Source organism: Prionailurus bengalensis, chromosome A1 (assembly GCF_016509475.1).
Source record: "Prionailurus bengalensis isolate Pbe53 chromosome A1, Fcat_Pben_1.1_paternal_pri, whole genome shotgun sequence".
Lineage (NCBI taxonomy): Eukaryota > Metazoa > Chordata > Mammalia > Carnivora > Felidae > Prionailurus > Prionailurus bengalensis.
In genome coordinates, this window is record NC_057343.1 from 232,582,415 (window position 1) to 232,607,012 (window position 24,598).

A 24,598-nucleotide genomic window follows, 5' to 3' on the forward strand; every position below is an offset into this window, starting at 1 on the left:
CCCAAAGCCATCAGGCCCCCACACTGGGTCCTTGGTCCCCAGGATGGGCACCTTGCATGCTAAGCTCTGGGGCTCAGTGACATCGATGGCTCACCTTCCCACTCGCCAGGGTCCTATCTGTAGGAGGGCCAGCGCCAAACAGGGTTCCTGGCTCTCTGGTAGAGATGACACAGGAGGGGCCTCTTCCCTGAAGCAAATGCTTCCTCTTAACTTTGGGTTTTCGCAAGTCTTGGAACACCGATAACTTTTATCACTATGGTGGCCAATCTGCAGAAAGCCAACAAGCCACACTGCTTCTGAGTTATCAGAAAAATTATCTAAGGTATATTATTTGCCATCTCATTTTGAAGACTTTATATAAAGCAAGGATAAAGGATTTGGGGTGCTTAGTTCTTTAATTAAAAAAATTCTGGCAGTGCCTGGGGGGCTCAGTCGGTTAAGCGTCCGACTTCGGCTCAGGTCATGATCTCACTGTCCGTGAGTTCAAGCCCCGCATCGGGCTCTGTGCTGACAGCTCAGAGCCTGGAGCCTGTTTTAGATTCTGTGTCTCCCTCTCCCTCAGACCCTCCTCTGTTCATACTCTGTCTCTCTCTGTCTCAAAAATAAATGTTAAAAAAAAAATTTTTTTTTAACATTTACTCATTTTTGAGAGACAGAGCGTGAGCAGGGGAGGGGCGGAGAGAGAGGGAGGGAGACACAGAATCCGAAGCAGGCTCCAGGCTCCGAGCTGTCAGCACAGAGCCCAACGTGGGACTTGAACTCACGAGCTGTGAGATCATGACCGGAGCTGAAGTCGGACGCTTAACCGACTGAACCACCCAGGCACCCTTCTTTTTAATTAAAAAAAATAGTTTTGTTTTTGAGAGAGAGGGACACACACACACACACGCACACACGCACGCACGCACCACGGGGGGAGGGGCAGAGAGAGAGGGGGGCGCCGGATCTGAAGCAGGCTCCACACTGACAGCAGAGAGCCCTAGGCGGGGCTCGAACTCACCAACTTCGAGATGACGACCGGAGCCCTGAAGCTGGAGGCTTAACCGACTGGGCCACCCAAGTGTCCCTGGGATGCTTATTTCTGTTCCGTGGTCTACATGGTCCACTTTGTTTCCCCGGCGGCCGTGACCCTCTTCCAGCCAGCAGGCCTTCTCCAGGGCCACGTCTCCCGGAACACATCCGGCTTCAGCAGAGGACGCTCTTCTTGGGGCGTCTTAGGTGTGCTCCCCCCGGGGAGCAAACACCTCACTGGCCACGAGTCTCCAAGGAGGAAACAGAGTGGCCAGTTTTTACGCCGCCCCTCCCCCTCCCTATTCTGTAGCACCCACAGAGATGGTTTCACTCAGAAAGACTGTTTCCCTGCTGTGAATCCTTCACACATAAGGTTCTTCAGGAAGCATGTGAAGAGCCATCATTTAGAAGACCCTCCCCCCCCCCCCCCCGCCCCGCCGTGTTTCACTGACCGCACTGAATTTCCACCCGGAGAAAAATTCATGCTACACACGTGTGTGGTTAATGACAAGCTGTATTTGGTGCCGACGGTTTACAAAGGCACCACTTGACATTAAGAAGTGTTCTCTTCCGTATTAATGGCTCTGTCTTCTGCACTTTCTCTTCGAGGTTTCCTAAACTTTCCTTGTCAGAATGAAGAAATCTGAAAGTCCTATCATGCCGTTCTTTCTAGAGTCTCTAAATTGGAAACAGATAAAGACACTTATTAGTAATTTCTCACAGCGCGCAGTACGATTTTTATGAAGCGCAAAACAATTGAAAAGTTTTACCTAGAAAAATGGATTCTTTCTGGTCTCTAATCAGTCATTCTTACCTCTGAAAAGAAAGCATTCTATTTTCTTGTATAAAAATGGGCATTTATTTCTAGGTGAAACGATCCATACTTTATATGTTTTTCTTCACTGACCCCTCAAATTTTAGTCACTACTGAAACAAAAGTATCCTTCTATTTAAAAAGTTGGTCGGGGGCGTCTGGGAGGCGCAGTTGGTTAAGCGTCCGACTTCAGCCAGGTCACGATCTCGCGGTCTGTGAGTTCGAGCCCCGCGTCGGGCTCTGGGCTGTTGGCTCAGAGCCTGGAGCCTGTTTCTGATTCTGTGTCTCCCTCTCTCTCTGCCCCTCCCCCGTTCATGCTCTGTCTCTCTCTGTCCCAAAAATAAATAAACATTGAAAAAATAAAAAGTTGGTCGGGGGCGTCTGGGAGGCTCAGTCGGTTAAATGTCTGACTTGGGCTCAGGTCACGACCTCAACGGTTCGTGGCTCCGAGCCCCGCACTGGGCTCTGTGCTGGCAGCTCGGAGCCTGCTTGGGACTCTCCGTCTCCCTCTCTTCTCTGCCCCTCTTCAGCTTGCGCGCTCTCTCTCCCTCAAATAAACATTAATATATATATAATGTCGGTCCAGTAAAACTGAAAGGGTGTCTTGCGTCTATGAAACTTTGGCATTGACAACAGCATGTCCCTCGATTTTCTTTTTTTAACTAGAGATACTTTTATTTCTTAAGAGATGGTGAACATTAGCAAACTACTATTGTCAGCATCAGTGGATGTAAAAATACTGAACTTCTGCGTGGTCGGCGAGAACGGTCTCAGAGGGCTCGTATTTTTACAGGCGAAAGGGACACCGGTTGGTGGCTCTAACCCGTATTTTACCATGAAAGGCAACCATCTCCTACATTCCCAAGAGGATCCCGCTTGCCAAACAGTCTCCCGCCATGGCTCCTTGGAGACCAAGAACGGAATCTTGCAGAAGGATGCCTGTCCGCCTGCCCTCTTGCTATCCGGGCTGTGAGGATTTCCAGCCACGGCAGACCCGACGGTCCTCAAGCCGCCGGGCAGAGTGTGCTTGCCGTGTTAGCGGTGCAGCCAGCAAGCCAAGGCCCAACCGGAGTGTATTCCCCGCGTGAAGGAAGAGCCATCCACCGAGTGATGGAAGGAAAGCACTGAGTGCGATGTTACGCGGACCTTCCTTGGGAGCCAGTGATTCTTCACCTCAGGTAGTAGCTAACGGCTTCAGAACAAATCTCGCCGTGAATGCACCGCGCCAGATTCTTCTGGACACAGGAAGGGGCCACTCCAACCTTCCCGGGGCTTCGCACACCTCCGGGGCGAGGTCCCTGCAGAGCCATCTCAGGGTCAGCCCCCGGGGCACCTCCTCGGCCGGGGGCCCCTGGTAGGCCTGTGCAGCCCAGCCCGTCTCTCCCACGCATACCTGTGGCGCATCAGTGCAAGGTCATGTCCAGCGCCTTTGACTTCGGCAAAGTCAAAGTGTCTCAAACACTGAGGGAATCGTGGAGGGAATCAACGAATTACCGAGTAGAAAGAAATCACTCCCGCTGCAAAAAGAGGCCTACTTAGCAAGTGTGCACAGGCGGGCGGGGAGGGGGCGGGGGTCCGGTGCTCGGCCCCAGGACCACGGGCCCACAGTCCCGGAAGCCTGTCGCCGACCCCTGCCATCCAGTTAGCCTCCCCGGTCTGGGCCAGTGCTACAGCCTCGCCCTATTGTCAGCTCTGGTCTGGACCTCTGCAGAAGTTTCCGGAGTCATCATGCCTCTCGAGGGTCTTCTGGCCAGAACCCACCCCCGGTTCCCTCGGTAGGCTCTTCACCGGACACAACCCGGACTCCCTAGAGGCTCTGAACCTCTCCTCCTCCACCACCTGTGGGGGGCAGGCAGGCCAAGGGTCCCCTGGGCACCGCTGGGCGGGCAGACGGCACCGCATCCCGTCGCCACCCTCCACGAACATCACATCAGATGACCTCACAGAGGGACAGAGAGGGGCCTGTAGGAGAGGCCTCTCTGAGCAGGGACACGGGGTAGCCAGGCAAAGGGGGTGGGATGTTCGGGAAGAACAAGCGTGCTTGGGGTGGGGGAGCTTGGCCTGCTTGAGACACTCGGGACCCGTGTGGCTGAAGCACGATGAGCAGGGGTCGTCAAGTGAGAACCAGAGGAGCGAGCCTGCGGGTGGGCAGCTGTCAGGGCCTGCGGGACCCGGAGGCCATGAAGGCGCAGAGGTTTTCCCTCTTAAAGGCCAGCTGACGGGGCGCCTGGGGGGCTCAGTCGGTTAAGCATCGGACTTCGGCTCAGGTCATGATCTCACGGCCCGTGGGTTTGAGCCCCGTGTCGGGCTCTGTGCTGACGGCCCAGAACCTGGAGCCTGTTTCGGATTCTGTGTCTCCTTCTCTCTCTGCCCCTCCCCCCCCCCCCCCCCCCCCCCCCCCCCCCCCCCCCCCCCCCCCCCCCCCCCCCCACTGCACTCTGTCTCTTTCTCTCTCTCTCTCCCAAAAACAAACATTAAAAAAAAATTAAAGGCCAGCTAACTGCAGACGGCTAGAGACAGGGGCAGTGGGAGGTGGGGACATAGGAGTGGAGAGAAGGACAGAAAGATGTGAGATGGGTCAAGGGGGGGCAGGGGAGGACAGGGGCACCCATGTCTCTGCTCTGACCTCCCTCGTGGGGAGGAGGGTGGCTCGGTTTACGGACAGAGGGAAACCAGGGGGGGGACTCATGGGAAAGAAGGTGGATTTCTGTTGGGACATGTTCAGCCTGGCTCGTGCACAGACATCCCAGCGGGAAGGTCAAGTGGGTGGTTTGATACCTGAGTCCAGAGCTGGGAAGCAAGGCTGGCTTCAAAACAGGGCTGGGGGGCTGAGATTCCCAGAGGGGGGGGGGGAGGGAAGGGACAGCAGGAGCGAGTCTCCGAAAGCCTGGTTCAACTCTGGGATGCTGCTCTCCTTGGCAGGGCGTAAGCTGCCTCCGGGCCACGGGACAGGCTGGGTCTGGAGCTAGAGAATGGGTCTGCGGCGAGGTGACAGGACCGGGTCTATGCAGCGCCCACCGTGAGGACCTGAGATCAGGCGCGTGCTCTAAGACTGACACAGGAAGAGCGTGACTGTGACCAGACGAGGTGGGACCAGGAGTCAAGAAGGGGACAGTCCCAGGGCGGGCAGTCCCCTCCTATCACGCGCCACCGGGAGGCAGCCAGGGGTGGTGCTGGAGGTCTCAGGAAAGAAGGGAGGTGCTGGGAAGGGTACATTTTCCTCCCGGGACGCAGCCCTGGAGGTGGGGAGCCAGCTGCAGGGGGAGGGGCGCTGGGGAGAGGGGAAGGTGAGAGACATCCCCGTGGACATCGGAGAGGGGAGGGGCGAGTCCCCAAGAACTGTGGCGTCAGGAGTGTCGGCAGGAAGGGGGTCACCTGGCGCGCTGTCCCCCAGGAGGAGCGCGCGCCAAGTCAGCAGGCGGCACGTGGGGGAAGGGGCAGGCTGGACGGCGGAGGACACGGGTCCTGGAGGAGGGGGGACACGACACGGTGCAGGAGGCCGAGCCGAGGAGAGACGGCCACTGCGGCAGCTGGGGAGTCTGGGCGCTGGCCCTGGCATCCCTGGGCAGGAGGGGACCAGAGTCTGGCGGCGGGGACAAGGCCTGGTGAGCAGCGGGTGCCCTGCCCCCGCGTGTCCCGCCTCTGCTCCCTTGTTCTCAGGGCCCTCAGCCCTGCCTGCGGGCCGGCCACGTCTGTCACTCTGTCAGTCTGGTGTCCGGCCCCTCCCAGCAAAGACAGAAGGGGACACATTCAAGGGACAAGGCGGGAAGTCACCCCCCCCCCCACGGTCATTGTGGAGACACTTCCACCTTCCGCTTTGACACGCTGTGATGTGAAACCATTTGACGCCCGAAAGAATCAGGATAAATTCTGGATAAACTCGTCTTAAAGACAGGATAAACCCTCCCTCTCAAGTGTGAAGAGAACCAGCGTCCCCCCCCCCCCCCCCCGGGTCACACCCGGAGAAAAGCCGCCTCCTGCCGTGTGGCTTTCTCTGGTGGGGCCGAGGGACACCTGGGAGCCGGTGCGCGTGGCCCTTCCCTCCCAGCACGGGCAGGATCCGCAGGAACCCAGTCGTCTGAGGAAAAGAGGGAGAAAGGACCCTCTCCGGGCATCAGCACACTCGACTTCCGGGGAGCGCTTGTACTCACACAGTGTCCTTTAAAGTGGCGAGATAGGACTCTGTGTCCCCCTCGGGGACGTCGGAGTCCATCTTGGACAAGTAACGGTAGGCGTAGGAGAAAGTCTCAAACGGGATGCGCGCGGGCCCGCCCTCGGGGTCCGTGGTCAGGATCTCGCACAGATGCTTCATCGAAGTGTTCAGTGACTAGAGACACGACAGACAGGGGGAAACAGTTACCACTTGGCATCGCGGAAACGGAAGCCTGAGACCCCCGCAGAGAAAACGCCGGAGCGTGTTTGACAGGAAGTCTCCGAAGGGTACGTGCTCCTCGACCTAAGTGAAGAACTGGGTAAGGTTACAATTGCCATAAACAAAGAAAAGGGCAGGTCCGATCACGACGCAATTGGCCTGAAAAGAATGTTAATCCACAGATTTTATATTAAAATGGGGGGTGGGGCGCACCTGCGGGGCTCAGTCGCTTAAGCGTCTGACTCTCGGTTTCAGCTCAGGTCATGATCTCACAGTTGGTGAGTTCAAGCCCCGTGTCAAGCTCTGGCACTGACAGTGCAGAGCCTGCTTGGGATTCTCAATCTCTCTCTCTCTCTCTCTGCCCCTCCTTGACTCACACTTTCTCTCTCTCTCAAAATAAATAAATAAACTTAAAAAAATAAAAAAATAAAACGGGAATGACTCTCCAGGACGTGAGGAAGTATCAGCCCCCTCAAGACGGGCCGCAAGCCAGCGCAGAACTCACCGGCCCCTTCGGCGTCACCACATGCCTAGGGGACGGAGCTAACGCTCACCAAGTAGACGTGTCACCTGCCCGTCGGGCCCGTGCAGGCCCCAGGCAGGGCTGGCCTTGCTCTGGGCCTTGTCTCAGCTCCGGGAAGCACCAGCCCCTTCGCCCCTGTGCACCGTGCCTCCCTCTGCCTGGATCGGTCACCCCCACCCCCTCCCCGGCTGCCGGTACCTTGGCTTTGAGCCCAAAAGCCAGGCCTGGGAGAAGCCGTGCGTCTCCCACCAAGGCACAAGCTCTGAGCGGGCTGACTCCCTCCAAACCAGGAGGGCTCAAGGAAACGCACTCACGGTGGGGGAGCCACTGCCTACGTCAAGCACAGCGGGAAGGCCCACGCAGACAGCGCTGGTTTAGTGCTAGACTGTATCGGATCCCTGGTGACCCCACGAGAGCCTCGTGGAGACGCAGGGACCAGGCCTGTGCGCAGGGGACCAGCTCTTGCGGACTGTAAACTTTCCAGGAGTTTATTGAGAGGGTTGACCTCCCATTGGTAGCTTGAGACCAGCCATGGTGGGAGCATTTACACCTCATGCCAGTCAGGGCCCTTCTCCCCTGCAGAGAGCAGGCTGTTTAGGGGACTGCACTTGGAAGGAAAGAATAAGAAAAACACAGATGGGACGGTCACACACGGACCTGCCTGACCGGGACTGAGGCTGCGTAGGGGGACAAACCTGACACCCTGAGGGACACACAAATGTCTGGAGTCACCTTTACTCTCTCTAAGTTTCTGTGGGTCAGGAGTCGGCACTGCTTAGCTGGCCCGTTCACGGCTCCAGTCAAGGTGTTGGCCAGGGTTGGGGCCTCATCTGGAGGCTCGACTGGAGACAGACCTGCCCTCGCCCTGACCCAAGTTGCCGGCGGACTCGCTGCCTCGCGGCCGGCTCTCCGCGGACCCTCACAACAAGGCAGTGCACCTCCACCAGGCTCCAGGAGCTACACCGGCTTCTCACAGTCATGCCAGAGAAGACGCCTCACGCTTGCAGCAGGGAGAGGGGGAGAGGGCTAAAAGGGAGTCAGTGGGGCCCAGCGGCTGAGCGGCTGGCCTGAGGTGAAGCCAGCAGGGCAGGAGCAGTGAACACACCCCAGCAACGTGAAGAGCCACCAGGCTGGTGGGGGGGGGGGGTAGATGAGCTGCCACCTTCGGGGACTCCAGGCGCCAGGCTGGGGGCTGGAGGAGAGGAGGCCTGACCAGCCCAGAGCTCCCCATCGCCGTAGCCGGGGCTCCAAGTGTCTGGAAAGCCACTTCCCACACCACCCGGGACCGAGGGCCGCTGGAAACCTTTCAAAGACACGTGGTTTTGTTAGATTTTGCTTTTATATCCGTCGCAAGCAAGCGGGAGAGAGTCGCTGGTGGGTGTGGCAATGCTGAGCCTCAGGAGGGATGATGGGGACGGAAGCAGCCTTCGCGGAGCAAGCAGATGAGGTCTGAGAAACTGTGGCTCCAATGCTTCCGAGGAGGAGGCATTTAAGGAAAAAGTGCATCAAAACATCCCAGCATCCCTGCCTTGTGCAAAGGCCCGATGATGCTACCGGTGTTAACATTTCTGGCAATGAGATGCGCAGCCATTTTTATATCCACGAGGGTTCGGAAGGCAACTTGCCTGGCTTTGTACCTGAGCCAGATTTCTCCGCTCCCAAGGGTTGCTCTCCAGCCAGAAGACCCTCGCAGGCAGGCGCCCCTGCTCCGACTCACTCTCCCGACACAAGCTCTTCTGGAAGGTGTGGCTGCACTTGCTTCTAGCCCAGCACTTAAGTCTGAGCCGTCGCATGTGATTCAGGCGGGGACAGGAGACAAAGACAGGCCTGGAGACGCCTGCTGTTTCCTGAGCAGCTTCAGGGCACCGGCTCCGTGGAAGCTTCTGTTTCAGAATTTTAGCTGCTCTTGTGGTGACAACAGAGGCACCTCACACCTCCCCCAATCCCCTTTTAGCTAGCCGGAAGTGACAATCTGTAACATCGTGACTGATCCCTTTAAAAAGAAGAAGGGGGGTCTCCTCTGACGTGCGGCCTGATGGCAGCCGGGAGGGAGAGCTCAGTCCCTCAAGCAGTGGTGTCACCCCTGCATTTCACTCTGAAAAAGTCTGAAGACCTTTTCACTTCCTTCCTCATCCTCAGGGGTTTTCTCATCTAAAACGCAGGCAGTTCAGTTCGGGGACCTGCGGCAGGTGAGGGTGGCGGACGGGTACTCTTGAGATGGCGGGGCTCAGTCCTCGGGAGAAGCCCGTTCATGAGGGCCGATGCTGCCCGTGTCGCCGTCTGGGGAGGAGGGAGGGCCCCCACGTGTGAGCACAGGGACAAGGCCAGTGGAGGCATGTGGGTGGGGTGCACCCCGCCTCTTTCTCCCCCCTGGGGGAGACCCTCAGCAGTGGGGTGCCTGGTGCTGGGAGCCGGAGACCCCAGGGGCCCAAGAGCAGCCTTCCTGGTGGAGACAGTTACCAAACTTGTCTGTGACGTGAGGCTCCCACCCACGGCGGGGGGTGCGGGGTGGGGGGGCTGTTTCTTTTCCATGGTCAGACGGTAAAAGGACTTCTCGTGGGCACCTCAGAATGGGCTCAGAGGCCAAGCTGGGAAACCTGAATAGGGGAGCGAGCCAGACGCTGCCTCCATCACTGGGCCACCGGGGAGATGACCCACTGTGCTTGGAGGTTGTCCTAAGAATTCCAGCTGGGCCCTGCTAGGAGGCTGGCAGGGAGAGCTTTTCAGAGTAAAACTCCTTTTAGGAAATCAAGTGATATTAATGACAGTCCTTGGGAGCGGTTATTCTCTGAGACAGGAACCTGCAGGCTCTCACACGGTGCCCCAACCCGAGGGCGGCACACTCCTGGGCTACAGAGTCCCCAGGGAGCCTGGTGGCCGTGCATCGGCAGCGTGGAGCCCGTGGTCTGCGTTCAGAGCCCGCTCTGCCGCTTGCAGTCTGAGTCCCTGAGCCTCCCTCCACGACTAGTCATCGTGCGAGGCCCAGGACGGCCCTTCCCCAGAGGGCTGCTGGAGGATTAAGGAGAATAGAGACAAGGCGCCGAACGTCCCAGCCCACGGCGAGAACCCTGGACGTGACGCCCATTCGTAAGCGGTGCATTTGGATGGAAAATCGCGTTACGCACACGCATCCTGGCCACCGGACGCAGAGCGAAGTTCATGCTTCTCAGAGGCTCTCGAGCGTCGGGCCGGTGGTTTGCCATTCCGGGCTTCCTCCCTCAGTGTGGGCGGAGGGTGGCGGGGGCTTCATTCACAACATTTTTTTGTACTAAAAGAGGTCCTCAAGCTTAAAAAACCAAAGCAAAGAATTTTGATCCCCTGCTTCGATGCTTAGGATCACTGCCGGTGCTGCAGAAAAGGAAACTCAAAGATCACGACATGAAATGTCATCTTGCCGAGCAAGCATCGCACGGCATCGGAGCAGGGGGCGGGGGGCGGGAGTCACCAGCACGCCCGCCCCGCCTCCCACCTGCCCTGGCAGCGCACGAGGCCCGGAACCCCGTTTGTGGCTCGCGACGCGGTAAGCCAGGTGGCGGCGAGGCACGTCTGCCTGTTCTGTCCACTCAGGACGGGGCGCAGCTCGAAGCAGGGCTCAGCACACGTTTGTGAGGCAAGGAAGGCAGGCAGGCGCGATTCACAGGACTCTGAAGTTTAAGTAGAGCTTCTGGTCTTCGCAGAGACCTTGCATTTGATCCCTCTGCCCGGCGATTTCGAAGAGGAATTTGAGAGCACGGACAGCACGGAGGACGCGTCTGCCGCCAGCCACGCAGAGACCGTGGATGGAGGCGGCGGGGTCGGGCCCGTTGTGCCGACACAGCCACCAGATTCCGGTTCACCGGAAACCCTCTGTGGAAGGTGAACAGGCAGTAATCCGTCGTAAGGTACTCGTCCTTTCCTTCCACGTCACCGCTCCGTCTCCTCCCTCTGAAGGGTTTTTAAAAAGCATAAACATAAACGCTAAGACGCCCCGTGACACCACAACCGTCCCCTCCGAGGCACAGCTCCGGGTTGCTGATGCGCCTCCACACTGCTCCGCCAACGCGTGGGCATCCAGTGGCCTCTCTGCTTCGGGGCCTGGCTGCCCCGGGCCACCTGCACCCCCCCGCCCCCCTCTCCCTTCCCCACCTACATGGCCGGTGGACCAGAGGGGACGGGGACCAGCAGGAGGGGGACCTTCCCTGACCGCCTGGCTCCAGAGTCCACGGCTCACAGCAAGCACTACTGCCGAGGTGGCCTGGCTCGGGGACGGGACCGGACCCCACACTGACCAGCCAGGATGACAGACTTATTCAAGGAGGAAAGGAGGGGCGCGCACGCTGGTGTCCTGGCCCCTTCCCCGGGGTCGCGTTCAGAAGGTGACCAGATGTCTCCACCTAGCGTCCCACCCGACGCGTGGACAAGAGACCCTGTCGCTTGCTCTGGCCTGGCTCCAAATCTAGCGCTTAACCGTCAGGCTTGAAGTGAAAGTGACAAAGGTGGATCCCCCACAGTATGAAACATTCTACCTTCTGGGAAAATCTGAATTTCACAACTACACCAGAAACATCCGTTCAAATATTAGACACTCACTTTACATTATGGAAATCTTGCTTTCACAGGAGTTCCAGATGAACCAAGCAAGGTAACGTTAGCTTCAGTAACGAAATCTGACTTTGTGCTTCCCACCGGTCACGTCGGGGCCCGTCTTTGCCGCAGGAGGGTCCCCGGGGCTGCCGTCCTCTCCACGGCTGGTGGACACACTGCCTCTGGGCCCCCGTGGAGCTCAGTGTGCAGCGTCCAGCCAGCACCTGGCTCTCCTGGGGTTTCCCACTTTCTCACTGGGGCCCTGAGTAGAACCAGTGAACTGTGTGGTCCATCACAGAGTGGCTATCAGACGGCAGAGGCCATGCACGACCTACAGCGGTCTGTAATGATACAGACGGACAGATAAGGAAATCTAACTGGGAGTGAAAAGAAGTTCCAGAAGGTTACTAATAACAGAATCCTCTTTTCATAAAGTTGAAACCAACGAAAATAAAATAATGTTCTTTCTTTTTATTTTTTTTTAATGGTCATTTATTTTAGAGAGAGAGAGGCACACACAGAATATGAGCCGGGGTGAGGCAGGGGGTGGGGGTGCAGAGAGGGAGACATGGAATCCGGAGCAGGCTCCAGGCTCTGAGCTGTCAGCACAGAGCCCAGGGCGGCGCTCGAACTCATGAACTACGAGATCATGACCTGAGCCGAAGTTGGACGCTTAAAACCGACTGAGCGAGCCAGGTGCCCAAGATAATGTATTTCTTGGGGTATGTACGTGGCCCCCAGGAAGCGTGAGATTTGGGATAGCGGTTGCTTCGGGCCGGGGAGGCAGGGGGATCGAATGGAGGAAGAGAGCAGAGGCCCTCAGCAGCGGCGCATTGTTGCTGTTAGCGATCGTGTGGGGATCATGGGCGCTTCTGACATTAAATGACTGTCTAAAATTAAAACCGGAGATGAGTGCGTCATGAAGCGTGGACTGCGAATTACCAGTTATGCTCTCTGCGGTGCAAAGACTATAAAAAGGGAGGGCAGAAACAGGTGGCCGTCTCGGCAGTGAAGGGGCCACTTCTCCTCCTAAAAACCCCTTCTTCACAAGCGGACAGTGGTAGCTCTTCCTGCCCCGGACCCCAGTATCTCACAGACTCGAACACTGGAGCTGGAGACAGAGCGTCCAGATCCCCAAAGCAGTCCGGTCCCTCCTCTCCCCGCTCCCCTCGGTTCAGAGACGCCCTTACCTTGGGAATTGGAGAGTCGCCTGTGTCTTGATTCCCAACAGTTGTACTTCAACATAAGCCAAGTTCACTATATCTGTCGCCTACTAATCACAGATTTTAACTCAAATATAAACTAACTTTACGCCTCTTCCCACAGAGGAGGAAAATAACACCTGCTTACGAAACGGTGTGTAGTTTCATAAAAAGTCACTGATGCATTCTCTTCTAAAACCTAAATGCCTTTTAATGATATTTTATCTACTTTTTCTTTTATCTACTTTTAATGATATTTTATCTACTGTTAACAATTTTAAAATTGAAGCATTCGTAAGTCTTTAACTTTCCCAAATTAAAATAACTGTAAGCCCAGGGGCGCCTGGGTGGCTCCGCTGGGTGAGCATCTGACTCTTGGTGTTGGCTCAGCGTCATGACCTCATGGTTCATGAGATGGAGCCCCACGTCGGGCTCTGCGCTGACAGCGTGGAGCCTGCTTGGGATTCTCTCTCCCTCTCTCTCTCTGCCCCTTCCCTACTCATGCTTTCTTTCTCTCTCTCAAAATAAATAAACATTAAAAAAAAAAGTTTAAAGTAACTGTAAGCCCAAGAATAAGACAGTCAGGGGTGCCTGGGTGGCTCAGTTGGTTAAGCATCTGACTCCGGCTCAGGTTATGATCTCGAGGTTCGTGAGTTTGAGCCCCGTGTCAGGCTCTGTGCTGACGGCATGGAGCCTACTTGGGGTTCTCTCCCCTTTTCTGTTCCTCCTTCACTCGCTCTCTCTCTCAATCTCTTAAACATTGAAAAAAATACAATAGTCTCTGGAAAAAAAATTGCTTCTCTTAGACAAAGTGAGTAATGAGAGTGTTTCCTTCAGTTACTGAAACACCTCCATTATTCTCAAGCCAGGCCTATGATTACCCAGGATGATTAATACACTACTTGTAGGTACGTACCCCACCAAGCATGCTACATCCGAGCGCTAAAAATTTTATCCACTCGATTTTGTTTTCGCAAGGATCCAGCTGCAGCAGAGTTCTGAAGTTTTCTACTGGCAGGCACAGATTTTTCCATTTCTGCTCAAGATGTGCTAATTCCACATACTGCTTGTGGCTACACTGTATAGAAAACACAGTATGACAAAATCAGTACGTTTTTACGTCTGCAAGTATTAAGGTTTAAAAACCCGTGAAACATAATGCCGATGAATCTTTAAACTCATCCCAGGTGCACAACTGCATGCTGGGAAGAGATGAGCTCTGAATTCACAACACACAGAGCCCAGGGAGAGCTGGGTGGGAAGGTGTGGGGGGGGAATGCTCGCCCGGCAGGAGGGCGCGGTGAGCCGATATCGGCACAGTTAACTTCTCAAAAGGAAAAAGGACGGTGAGGCCAATACAGCCTCCCGTTGTGACTTAGGAAAACGGGCACACGCACATGGGGTAGGTGATTCTCTGTGGTCTGTGTGAAATGCTTCGCAAGAAAAAATAAACTTCAACTCTTAAAAACTGAGAACAGACTGAGGGTTGATGAGGGGGTGGAAGGGAGGGGAGGGTGGGTGAGGGGCACAGGAGGAGGGCACCTGTTGGGAGGAGTGCTGGGTGTTGTACGGAAACCAATGTGACGATAGATTTCGTATTACAAAAAAAATAAACTTCAACAAACAAAATGAAAACATTTCAAATCCCACCCGCTCCATGTGTTAACAGTTAAATAAGAGAAATTTGAAAACTGAAAACAAATTCATTCCTTCCACTTTTTGAAACAATCTGTGAGAACTGGTAACTACCGCGATGTGCTAATGGTCTTGAACGTGAAATGCTTTGAGCAATTTTAGCGTGACTTTCCCCGAGCTACCCCTTTCGATGGTTATTCGTTTTTCCCTCCAGATTTCCAGAAGTCAGCGTATTCGGCACAGAAGCACGGTAAGTCAAAAAGTGTAATGGGGACAAATCACTTTAAAGATCAAGGTGATACCACTGATGTCATTTTTAGCAACACAACGCAATCATTAGGATTGCCAAGCTTGGCCGGATAACACACAATCTGGTAACTCGTTTCTCTGAAAGCAAGACGGTGGGTCGGAAGAGCACCGGCTCGGGACTCTTGCACAAGACTGTGCCAGGAAGGGCCTCGCCCATGCCCGGGCTCTCTGGACGAAGGACACCAGACGTCAAAGGGCGCTCTGCTGTTCAGATCAATGAGGCGGCAAATTATTTCTCTAGCACATACAAAATTTGTATAAACATATTTCAAGAAGAGACTTGCAGCCCCCATGTTTGGAGTTGAATGTTCAGATTTGTAGTCCAGGAGCATCTAGCGTTTTAATTTGGTATTTAAAAGAAATTATATTTCACTTTCCTACAATCTAATCACGAATAGCTATGCTGGGTTCTTTCAACTAGAGAAAGAGCACTGAATACAACGGATCCCTCCTTTGACTAAATCTTGCGGGTCTGCACAGGGAACGGAGGCCTCGCAAATGTGTTGGGATGCGTTAACGCAGCCACGCTTTATCTCGTGGAGCCGACAGATTAACAGAGACCCCTCATACCTGCTTGTGCAAAACTTTCAGGAGTCCTTGAGTCAGGCCTGTGTCCGTTTTCTGAGTGGCCACGGGCATTTCAATTCTGTCCTTGACAGGAAGCGGATCTCCTCTTGACAAAGCTGAAAAATACCTAACAGCAACAGATGTCCCTGAAGGCTCGTCGATACACAGAAAGCACCGTAACGAATGCGGTCTCTTAAGTGACCCCCAATGCCTGGAACCCCTCCAGGGGTCTTGGCTCCTCTACTCGGCTCTCCAACTTAACCCTCTCTGCGTGCCTCAGTTTCTCTGTCTGCAAAACCGATAATGGCAATCCCTGTTGTAGGGCCCCTAGGAGCACTGAGCTCAAGCCGCAGCGGGCTGAACGTGCCGCTCAGCCATCAGGCCAAGGGGCGGGGGGGCTCCCGAAACACATGTTCTTATCAAGCAAACACTATGAGGGGTCCTGGAATGCTGCCGAAGGAGGTCGGAGATTTGGGACGACAGTGACCCAAGGGCAATGCCACAGTGCAGGCCTTCCACTTTGACAGCTGGCATCTGGCCCTCCCTTTGGTTGGCCTGGCTGCCTTCCAAGGGGCCTGACTTCGACCATCTCGGTTCAGCCCGACACGGTCCCGGATCAGGGAGGTCACCTGCCTGCCCCACTCCTCTAAGTCAGAGGCCACCCTTCCCACCCTTCACGCTTTCCTGCCTCGTACCTTGTTTTAGTAATTTTTTAGGAAACTGCTTTATTAAATTTAACAATTTAGTAATAATAGCAATTAATTTAATTAATTTAGTAATTAACAGTAACAATTTAGTAGTGGTTTTAGCATTGTTTCCCCTTTCCCTGTTCCTTTCTGGGGTGGGAATATGGGTGCTTACATCGGTGCCAATATTGCCTCTAGCGGGACAAGTGAGGGCATGGAACCAGTTTAGGGCAACGAATCACGATGAGACACACACTCGGCTTCTGTCTGGCGGGGACGGGGAGGAGGCACCAGGCGAGCCAGGGGTGGCCAGCCGCTGAAGGCAAGTCACCGGCCACTCTCATGGCTAACACAACAAAAAGAAACAATATACACAGTGAAATGAATGGCAAATCCTCCGCCCGGCCAACAGGTCATAATCGAAAAGGTCTGAATAATGAGGGGCGCCTGGGCGGCTCAATCGGTTAAGCGTCCGACTCTTGACTTCAGCTCGGGTCACGACCTTGCGTTTTGTGAGTTCGAGCCCCACACTGGGCTCTCGTATTGGCAGTTTGGAGCCTCCTTGGGATTCTCTCTCTCTGCCCCTCCCCAGCTCTCTCTCTCTCTCTCAAAAGTAAACTTAAAAAGTAATAAAAGATATGAGTCATTAGAAACATCTCTGATTATGTAACAGAGATAGCCGTAGCTAGGTATTTGATAGGCTAACAGAAATTTTGTACCTCGTCCCCTTTTCCTCTCTCCGCCCGTATTTTGTTGACCTAACACAAGGGGAGCAGTGAGAGAGACAAAGGTGGACAGGAAGAAGTAAGGTGACAGGGGCGAGGCATGGGTGTGTAGCTTTGTCATATTGTTCCTAATTAGGGTTTTCGCCTATTTGGGGGACTTTGTTTCTCATCACCGATCAAGCCACTCACCCACCTCCACACAGCCTCTAAAGCAGTGGTCCTCAACGGTTCTCCCTTCTCCTCCCCAGGAAGGCCCTGGCAGTTTCTGGAGACATTTCTGGTCGTCACAGGAGGGGGTGGATGGTGCGACTGGCCTCTAGTGGGTACAGGCCAGGATGCTGCAAAGGGCCCTGCTAGGCCCAGACACCCCCCCCCCCGCAGCCCCACCCTCCCCCCAGCCCCCAAGCAATTGTCCTGTCCCAAGTGTCAACGGTGCCCAGGCTGAGAAAGCCTGCGTTAGGGGCGAGGCCCGATGTGCTAATTCCCTGGAGGCCCCGTGCAGCAGAAAGCAGCCTATAGCATTGAACCAATTCTTGCCCCAGTAATACCGCACGACGCACAGGCGACGTAACAAGGTACGGCCAACTAGCTGTTGCGTCAGAGCAGAGAACACAGGCGGGGGAGCCAGGCCGAGCCGCCTCTGCCACCTGAAAGCCTCGTTTGTAACGTTCGTTAACCTGAACGCCTCCTGGAGGCTTCTGCAGTTACCTTCACAGGCATCCTGATTTTCTGCTTTTTTCTCCTGTCACCATCCCTTTGTCCGGATGCCATTCCTCTTCCTGGAATACCCTTGCCGTGTCTTTTAAAGTTTTTTGTTTGTTTGTTTATGTATTTTGAGAGAGAGAAAGAGACACAGCATGTGCAAGCAGGGGAGGGGCAGAGAGAGAGGGAGGGAGAGAGGGGAGAGAGAGAGAGAGAGAGAGAGAGAGAATCTCAAGCAGGCTCTGCATGGTCAGCACCAGAGCCCAATGAGGGGCTCGATCTCACAAACTGTGAGATCAAGACCCAAGCTGAAATCAAGAGTTGAGCATCCGACTTCAGTTAAGGTCACGATCTCGCGGTTCGTGAGTTCCAGCCCCACGCCGGGCTCTGTGCTGACAGCTCGGAGCCTGGAGCCTGCTTCGGATTCTGTGTCTCCCTCTCCCTCTGCCCCTCCCTTGATTCTCTGTCTGTCTCTCTCTCTCTCTCTCAAAAAGAAACATTAAAAGACTTTTTAAAGAGTTGGATGCTTAACCAACTGAGCCACCCAGGCTACCCTTGCCTGGCCATAACCTCAAAGACCAATTCGTCCTCTTCCGAGCAACATCTCTCCCTAACAGATTGTCTGGTGACAGCTGGGACCTGGCTGAGACCATTTCACACACACTACTTAGTGAATAATGCTTCCTTTTACTCCTCAACTCCAAAATTGTTCTCGAGAGAAAACAGTTGCATGGCACGTCCAGAAAGTTCTCAGTTGAGCCTTTTAAATTAAAGTGAAGCTTAAATTAAAATAATTTAATGTTCCAAGAAAACAGTGACTCAATCTCGGAATGTTGTGTCCAGTACAAATAAACTCTTACACGTCCTACTTTCATTGATGCTTTAATGACGGTTAAAACCAGGGCCATGATTTTTTTTGCTTTGGGGGGAAGAACCCAGAGAGAATCTATCAGAAGCAACCGACAGAAGTGTTTGTCACAAGGCAAACCACTGGATTGAGAAGCAGCCTTGTGTGGTAGGTTCTGTAAGAGCCTCAAAGATATCCAGGTCCTAATCCTGGAACCTGCAGATCTCATTTTGTGTGGTAACAGGGACTTTTGTAGATGTGAGTGAGGATTCTGAGATGGGAAAACTGTACTGAACTATCTTGAGGGGTCCTAAATGCAATCACAAGTGTCCTTGGGAGAGGGAGGCACAGGGAGAGACTTGGAGATGCCACACTTCTGGCTTTAAAGACGAAGGGGCCGTGAGCCATAGAACACAAGGAAGGCAGTTCCAGAAGCTGGAAAAGGCAAGGCAAGGGACTGCATTCTCCCTAGAGCCTCCGGACAGAAGCCGTGACAGCTTGACTACAGCCAGGCGAAACTGATTTCGGACTTGCAGCCTCCACAACTGTAAGAGAATACATGCCTATTGTTTTAACCCATCAGCTTTTGTGGTTATCTGCTAGAGTAGGCCACAGGGAACTAGGTCACCTTGGTTTTACAGGTGAGAGAAACTGGATATGCTGATTACTAAATAAAACGTTTACATTCATACTGGTTCTTGGGATCATAAAACTGAGTTTCTAAGTCTGTTTTCTGAAAAGGACAAAGAACTTTCCTTTCAAAACCAAATGGGTTTATTTTAATGGTTTTAAGGTCTGTTTGCAACTTTAAAATTAGGGAAATAGTATGTTTGCTGCAAGAAATATTTGCCTTCTGTGAACTAGGCTGGGCGAAGTCTAACCTTTACAGCAGCCTTGGGAAAATCACCCCAACATGACCTTGGTCGTTTGGGTTCTAATAAACTGATCCAGGTACCTAACCCTGGGAGGATTCTCTAGCACGAGGAACCTAGCCCTAAGATTCCTTCTTGTAAAAAAAAAAAAAAAAAAAATCACTTTACAAATAAAATACAGGGTCTGCAGTGGCTTGGTCTTATAACACAATGCAGAAACTTTTTACCCGACGCAACTGCTTTGTAAGTTTTACTCTGAGTAAGTACCACTCTCCCACGATGGAGTTGTCATTACTTTGCAGGACAGTGAGCATTCTGCAGTAATTTCTGGGAAGGTCACCCAACCATGATGCTTCCTAGACGCTCAGGTGTAGACACCAGCTGGGAAAGGTGTCCTGAGCGTCGAACCACGCGAAGCGGCCGGCTCTCCCAGGCGCTTACCCCGCGGACCACTGCAGCACGTCGGCGGGCTGGGTGCGGATCGCAGCCTTGGTGAACTGCTTCAGGATGTCCGGCAGTTCCGGGGGAATGCGGATCTGCTGCGCGCAGAACATGGTGTCGGGAAGCGGCATCGCTCTCCGCAGACCGGGACCAGGCTGCGGAGAATCAAGGTGCGCTGCGTGTTGGGGCGTGAGCCTCGGGGCGCAGGCGCAGCTCAAGGGTCTGGCCGCCCAGCCTCCCCGGATCTGGAGCCTGGAGGGGACCTGGAGTTTGTGGCGGGGCCGGGCTCCCGGACTTGGGGGCGGGCCAGGAGGCCGGCTTCGCGAGGTCCGGGGTGGCCGGCCGGGTCTTTCAGCCGCTCCTCCTCGGTCTCCTCGGAAAGTGAAGGCCAACTGCCCCTTCTAGTCACAGCCCAGAAGCGCCAGCGGCACCAATTGTGTCGCAGAGGTATCCAGGCAACCGGGACGCGTGAGGGCCCCGCCCCCTGGCTCCGCGCAGGCGCGCACGCCTCGGGCCGAGACCGCACGGTCGCCCGCGCCGGGCGGCAGGTAATGCGCTTGCGCAGTCTGGCTCCGGCCCCCTTTCGCCACTAATTGGTTGTTTATACGGAGCCGAACGTTTTGCTTAGAAAAGGACCTTTTTGGTCGATTTCCCACTGCCAGTTGTGAAGGGCGAATTCACAAAGGACTCCCCTTCCCCTTGCTCTGGCGTCGTAAACTTAAGGACGAGGTGACTCAGTCCTCGTAGGTAGGAAGCCGTTGTAATCATGGGTGCTGGTCGGTGCAGGTGGCACGAGCTCCCCCCTCCCCCGAAGGAATGTGGCCCTGCCTTCCTCGACTGTCGCGCTCAGGCTGCACGTGCTCGTCCAAGCGGTCCCCAGCCTCGATACCATCGCATCTCCCACTCGGTCTGCTGATTTCAGTTTAAGACCCACTTAGGAGTTTAGACAGCGGGTGATTTTCAGCTAAAAGAAGATTCTGTTTAAATTGTTTTCCTAAGGAAGACAGAATGGTTGAGCCAATATGATTGGGTCTAGAAGGACATAAGCCATGTCTTCTGATACAGTAGCTTCGGGTCCATGGATAGAGTAATTGGCTCCATTCTGGTGAATCCTGACCAGGGCAGTGTACAAGGCGGCTACGTGTAAACCCACCCTGAATGTATGAGGCCCCCGAAGCCTGCTTTCCCCTGCTCACCTCTAGCCCGGACAACGGAGAACTGGAATAAGTTATCTCCAGGAAGAGTCAGGCGGCCCTTCCTCCTGCCCTAGAGGCATCACCCCCACCCATGACCCCTCTACCTGGGCACACACATTTCCAAATTAACAGCATTAGCAAAAACTTAAAACGGTCAATATTTAATGTTGATATAATATGGGAAAACAAGGAATCTCATATGCTGGTGAGAGAAGAATGTCAATTAGTACCTTTGGGGACCACTTGGCACTATATTTTGATGACTTACCAATCTTTTACCGATTGATCCTACAGAAATACTAGCCTGAGTATATAAATTAGTATGGACAAATGTGGTTTTTATAGCATATAATAAAATGGGTTAACTAATGGTCTTTCAGAAAACTGAAATCATAATCTTATCCACACAACAGAATACAATACAGCCAGAATTATTAAATGAGGTAGCTACTTAAGTGTTGATATAAAAAGATGGTCATGAAATATAAAGCAGAAAAAAAAAGCACCCCATTGAGCAGAGTCTGTGGGAGCACACTACCTATATTGTGATAAAAGGAGTCTGTGAATATATGTTGACCCACACCACATTCTGGAAACAAACACTAAACTACTAATAGTGTAATTACCTCTGGAGAATGGCACAGGTTTTCAGTTTTTATTTTAATCATAGACACATTGTTTTTATGCTGTTTCATCCATTCATTTACTCAAGAGTATTTATTGAATATGGAATATGTCCCAAGAACCGTCCTGAAATACAATAGTAATCTCCAAATAGTTACCAAAAAAAAATCTCCGAAGCTTACATTCAAATGGGGGGAAACATGCTAATGTAAACAATACAGGAAAACCATATAGTATGTTAATACATACGAGAGACAGAACACAGCAGTAGAGGGGTCGGGGAAAGCCCCAGGAGCTGCATATTTAGATAAGCCTAAGAATGACACTTCAGTGAAGAAAGGAAGAACTTGGGGAGAGCCTAGAGGAAGAACAGTAAGGCACAGCAAGCAGTAAGTGCAAAGGCCCAGAGGTTTGACCTGTTCTGGATGCAAGGAGGCTGCCTGGAGCACAGTGAGCACAGGGGGCCTCAAAGCGACTGTGGACTTGGGACTCTGTGGTGGTTAGCTACCTGGGTAAAGGACTGATGTGATCTTAGAGCTCAACATGATCACTCCGGGTCCAGTGTTGAAAGTCAGTGGAAGAAAGAAAAGAGAGCATGGGCAGAGGTCAGGAGCTCCAGAGAAACTGCAGTGACCCAGGCAGGAGGAAGATGATGGTGCTTTGCACCAGGATGGTAGCAGTGGGGGTGCTGCGACGTAGCCAGAATCCAACTTATTTTGAAGTTAGGACTTGCTGCCCAATTGTATGTGAAGCGTGGAAAAACAAGTGTCAAAGGTATTACCAACATTTTTTATTTAGCAACCTGAATCCGTCCAGGTGCTTACCAACTGAAAGGGGAAGTCTGAGAAAATAAATCTGGGGTAGGGGAATCACGAGTTGTGTTTTGGACCTACTAAGTTCGAGATGTCCGGAGAGTCCACATAGGCAGCCGCACGGATGTGTCTGGAGTTCCAGGAAGGAAGATGGAGTGAGTAAATAAATATATATGTGAGTGATCAGCATCTAGACGGCCTTTAAAACTGTGAGAGTAAGTGAGATCACCATGTCAATAGGTGCAGGTAGAACAGAGGTCCCAGACTGAGCTGAAAGGCAAGACAGGGTCAGTGAAGGAGTTTATAAAGCAGAGTCCACAGACAGGTAGGAGGAAGATGAGGGGAGTGCTGTGTCCTGAGAGCCAAGGGAAATGGTTTCACTGGAGAGAGGGACCAGCTATTTCCGGTGAGACCTGAGAATTAACCACCGAAGTTAGGGGTGGCCATTGGTGGCCTTTCACGAGAGCAATTCCGGTGGAAGAGTGGAGCAAATAGCTGATTGTAGTAGGGTTGGAAAAGGAGAGGAAAAACTGGAAAGCGGGAGTACGATAACTGAAGGCCTTTACTGAAAAGGAAAGCAAAATAGAGCAGACGAAGGAGGTGAAGATTTTTCGTATGCAAGAAACAACGGAAACGTCTGGATGATGGGAAGGAACCACAACAGTTACCATGAGGGAGAGGGAGATCTGCAGCAGCGCCTTGAGCGGGTGAGAGTCCTGTCCATCCAGTGAGGCCGTGCAAGGCGGGCAGGGCTCAGGGAGGGATCGCACACGAGCCCGGGGGCGCATTTCACTCTGCGGACAGGGCAGGCACGCCGGAGGCGACGGGCATGGCCTGCATGGCCCACGGGGCATCTGGGCACAGGTGCAAGTAAGAGGGTAAATGTGATGGTGTGAACTCGTGAAGACTTGTTCCGATTGCTTCGGTCTTCTCGGTGAAATAGAAAAGTCATCAGCCAAAAGTCAGAAAGGAGAAGCGGGCACTTTGTAGAAAGATAAGGTATGAAATGATTAGAGAGCATATATGAACATGGTATTTATTTTTGAAATCAAGATGTAATTAACATGCAAATTGCACAAGTTGAAAATGTGCAATTCTTTGACATATGTATACATGTCAAACCAGAACCACATCAAGATAACGGACACATCATCACCCCCATTTCCTTATGCCCCTTTGAAATCTCTCCATGTCCCTCCCCACCAACCCCCACTCATGTGCTTTCTATTGATTTCTGTAGGTTACTCTGCATTTTCCAGAAGTTTTGATAAACGAAAGCATACATTTTTGGTCTTTCAATCAGCATTGGGACTTGTCCATGTTGCGTGTATCAAGTTAATTGCCTTTTATTGGAACAGTATTTCATTGCATGGATAATCATTTATCTCTTTCCCTGTTGTTGGCCATGTGCATTTTTTCCACCTTTGGGCTATTACAAATAAAGCTACCATAAACGTTCATGTCTGAGTCATCATAGGGACTTACTTTTTCCTCAGTCAGTAACTGGGGGTGGTGAGTACTTACTATCACCTTTTAAGCCCTGCCCATTATTTAAAACAATTTTTTTTTTTATGTTTGAGAGAGAGAGAGAGCGAGCGAGCAGGGGAGGGACAGAGAGACAGGGAGACACAGAATATGAAGCAGGCTCCAGGCTCCGAGCTGTCAGCACAGAGCCTGACTGGGGGGGGGGGGGGTGCCTGGAACCCACAAACCGTGAGATCATGACTTGAGCTGAAGTCAGAGGCCTAACCGACTGAGCCACCCAGGCGCCCCCCAACTGTTCTAAAGTAATTAGCTCACCCCTTTACTGTCCTTCCAGCACAGCGTGAGCATTCCTCACAATCTCACCGACACGTGGTATGGTATTTTTAGTCATTCTGACATGTGGTGGTAACTCACAGGTTTTAATTTCTATTTTCCTAATGGCTTTTACATTGACCAGCTTCTCATGTGCTTATTTGCTATCTGTATGTCCTCTTTAATGAAGTGTGTTTAAATATTTTGCTCATTTTAAAAATGGGCAAATGGATCTTCTCAAACTACTGAGTTTTGAGACTTTATTCTGAATGCATGTCTATTATCAGAAATGTTCTGCAAATATTCCCTGCCACTCCATGGCTTTTGTTCTCTGAATGACATATATCAGAGAGTGGACATTTTCAATTTTGATAATGTCCAATTTATCAAATTTTTCTTCTAAGGATTGTGCTTCCGGGCTGTATCCAATGTAAATCTTTGCCTTACCCAAGGTTGAACATTTCTCCCTGTTTTTTCCCAGAAGTTATATAGTTTGAGCTTTCATGTTTAGGAATATAATAATTTTAATTTTTGCGTATGTTGAGATAAGGATCAACTTTTAACTCTGCATCTGGATGGCCAATTTTTCCAGCACCATTTGTTTGACTTTCGCACCTTGTCAACACTCACCTGTCCCTACGCATGTGGGTCTATTTCTGGACTTTCTGTTCTGCTCCATCAGTCCAGTGGGTTTGTGTAACTGGCAGGAGGGACGGATGCAACTGAGCCAAGAAAAAAGGAGTTATTGAGGGGGTTGCTGACACAAAGCTTCTTGTCCTAAAAAAGCTACTGAACAAATGTGGAAAAGCAGAAAGACACTGCACTGTTGCATATGTGCAAAAAGAGAAATTTCAAAAGGAAGATGAAGCATGTACAGGGGTGCAGAAGGGACTGCCTCCA

General features: G+C 52.7%; 1 protein-coding gene across 1 annotated transcript; it reads right to left on the reverse strand.

Annotated features, from left to right (window-relative positions):
• Window positions 1-1,507: 1,507 nt before the first annotated feature.
• Window positions 1,508-19,735, reverse strand: ROPN1L (rhophilin associated tail protein 1 like). Its single transcript, XM_043601050.1, has 5 exons — window positions 19,270-19,735; window positions 15,000-15,123; window positions 13,402-13,563; window positions 5,977-6,152; window positions 1,508-1,689 (listed from the first exon to the last, which is right to left on the reverse strand). Exons 1-5 carry the CDS (start codon window positions 19,398-19,400, stop codon window positions 1,626-1,628), a joined length of 657 nt encoding a protein of 218 aa, XP_043456985.1. The 5' UTR covers window positions 19,401-19,735; the 3' UTR covers window positions 1,508-1,625.
• Window positions 19,736-24,598: the final 4,863 nt, after the last annotated feature.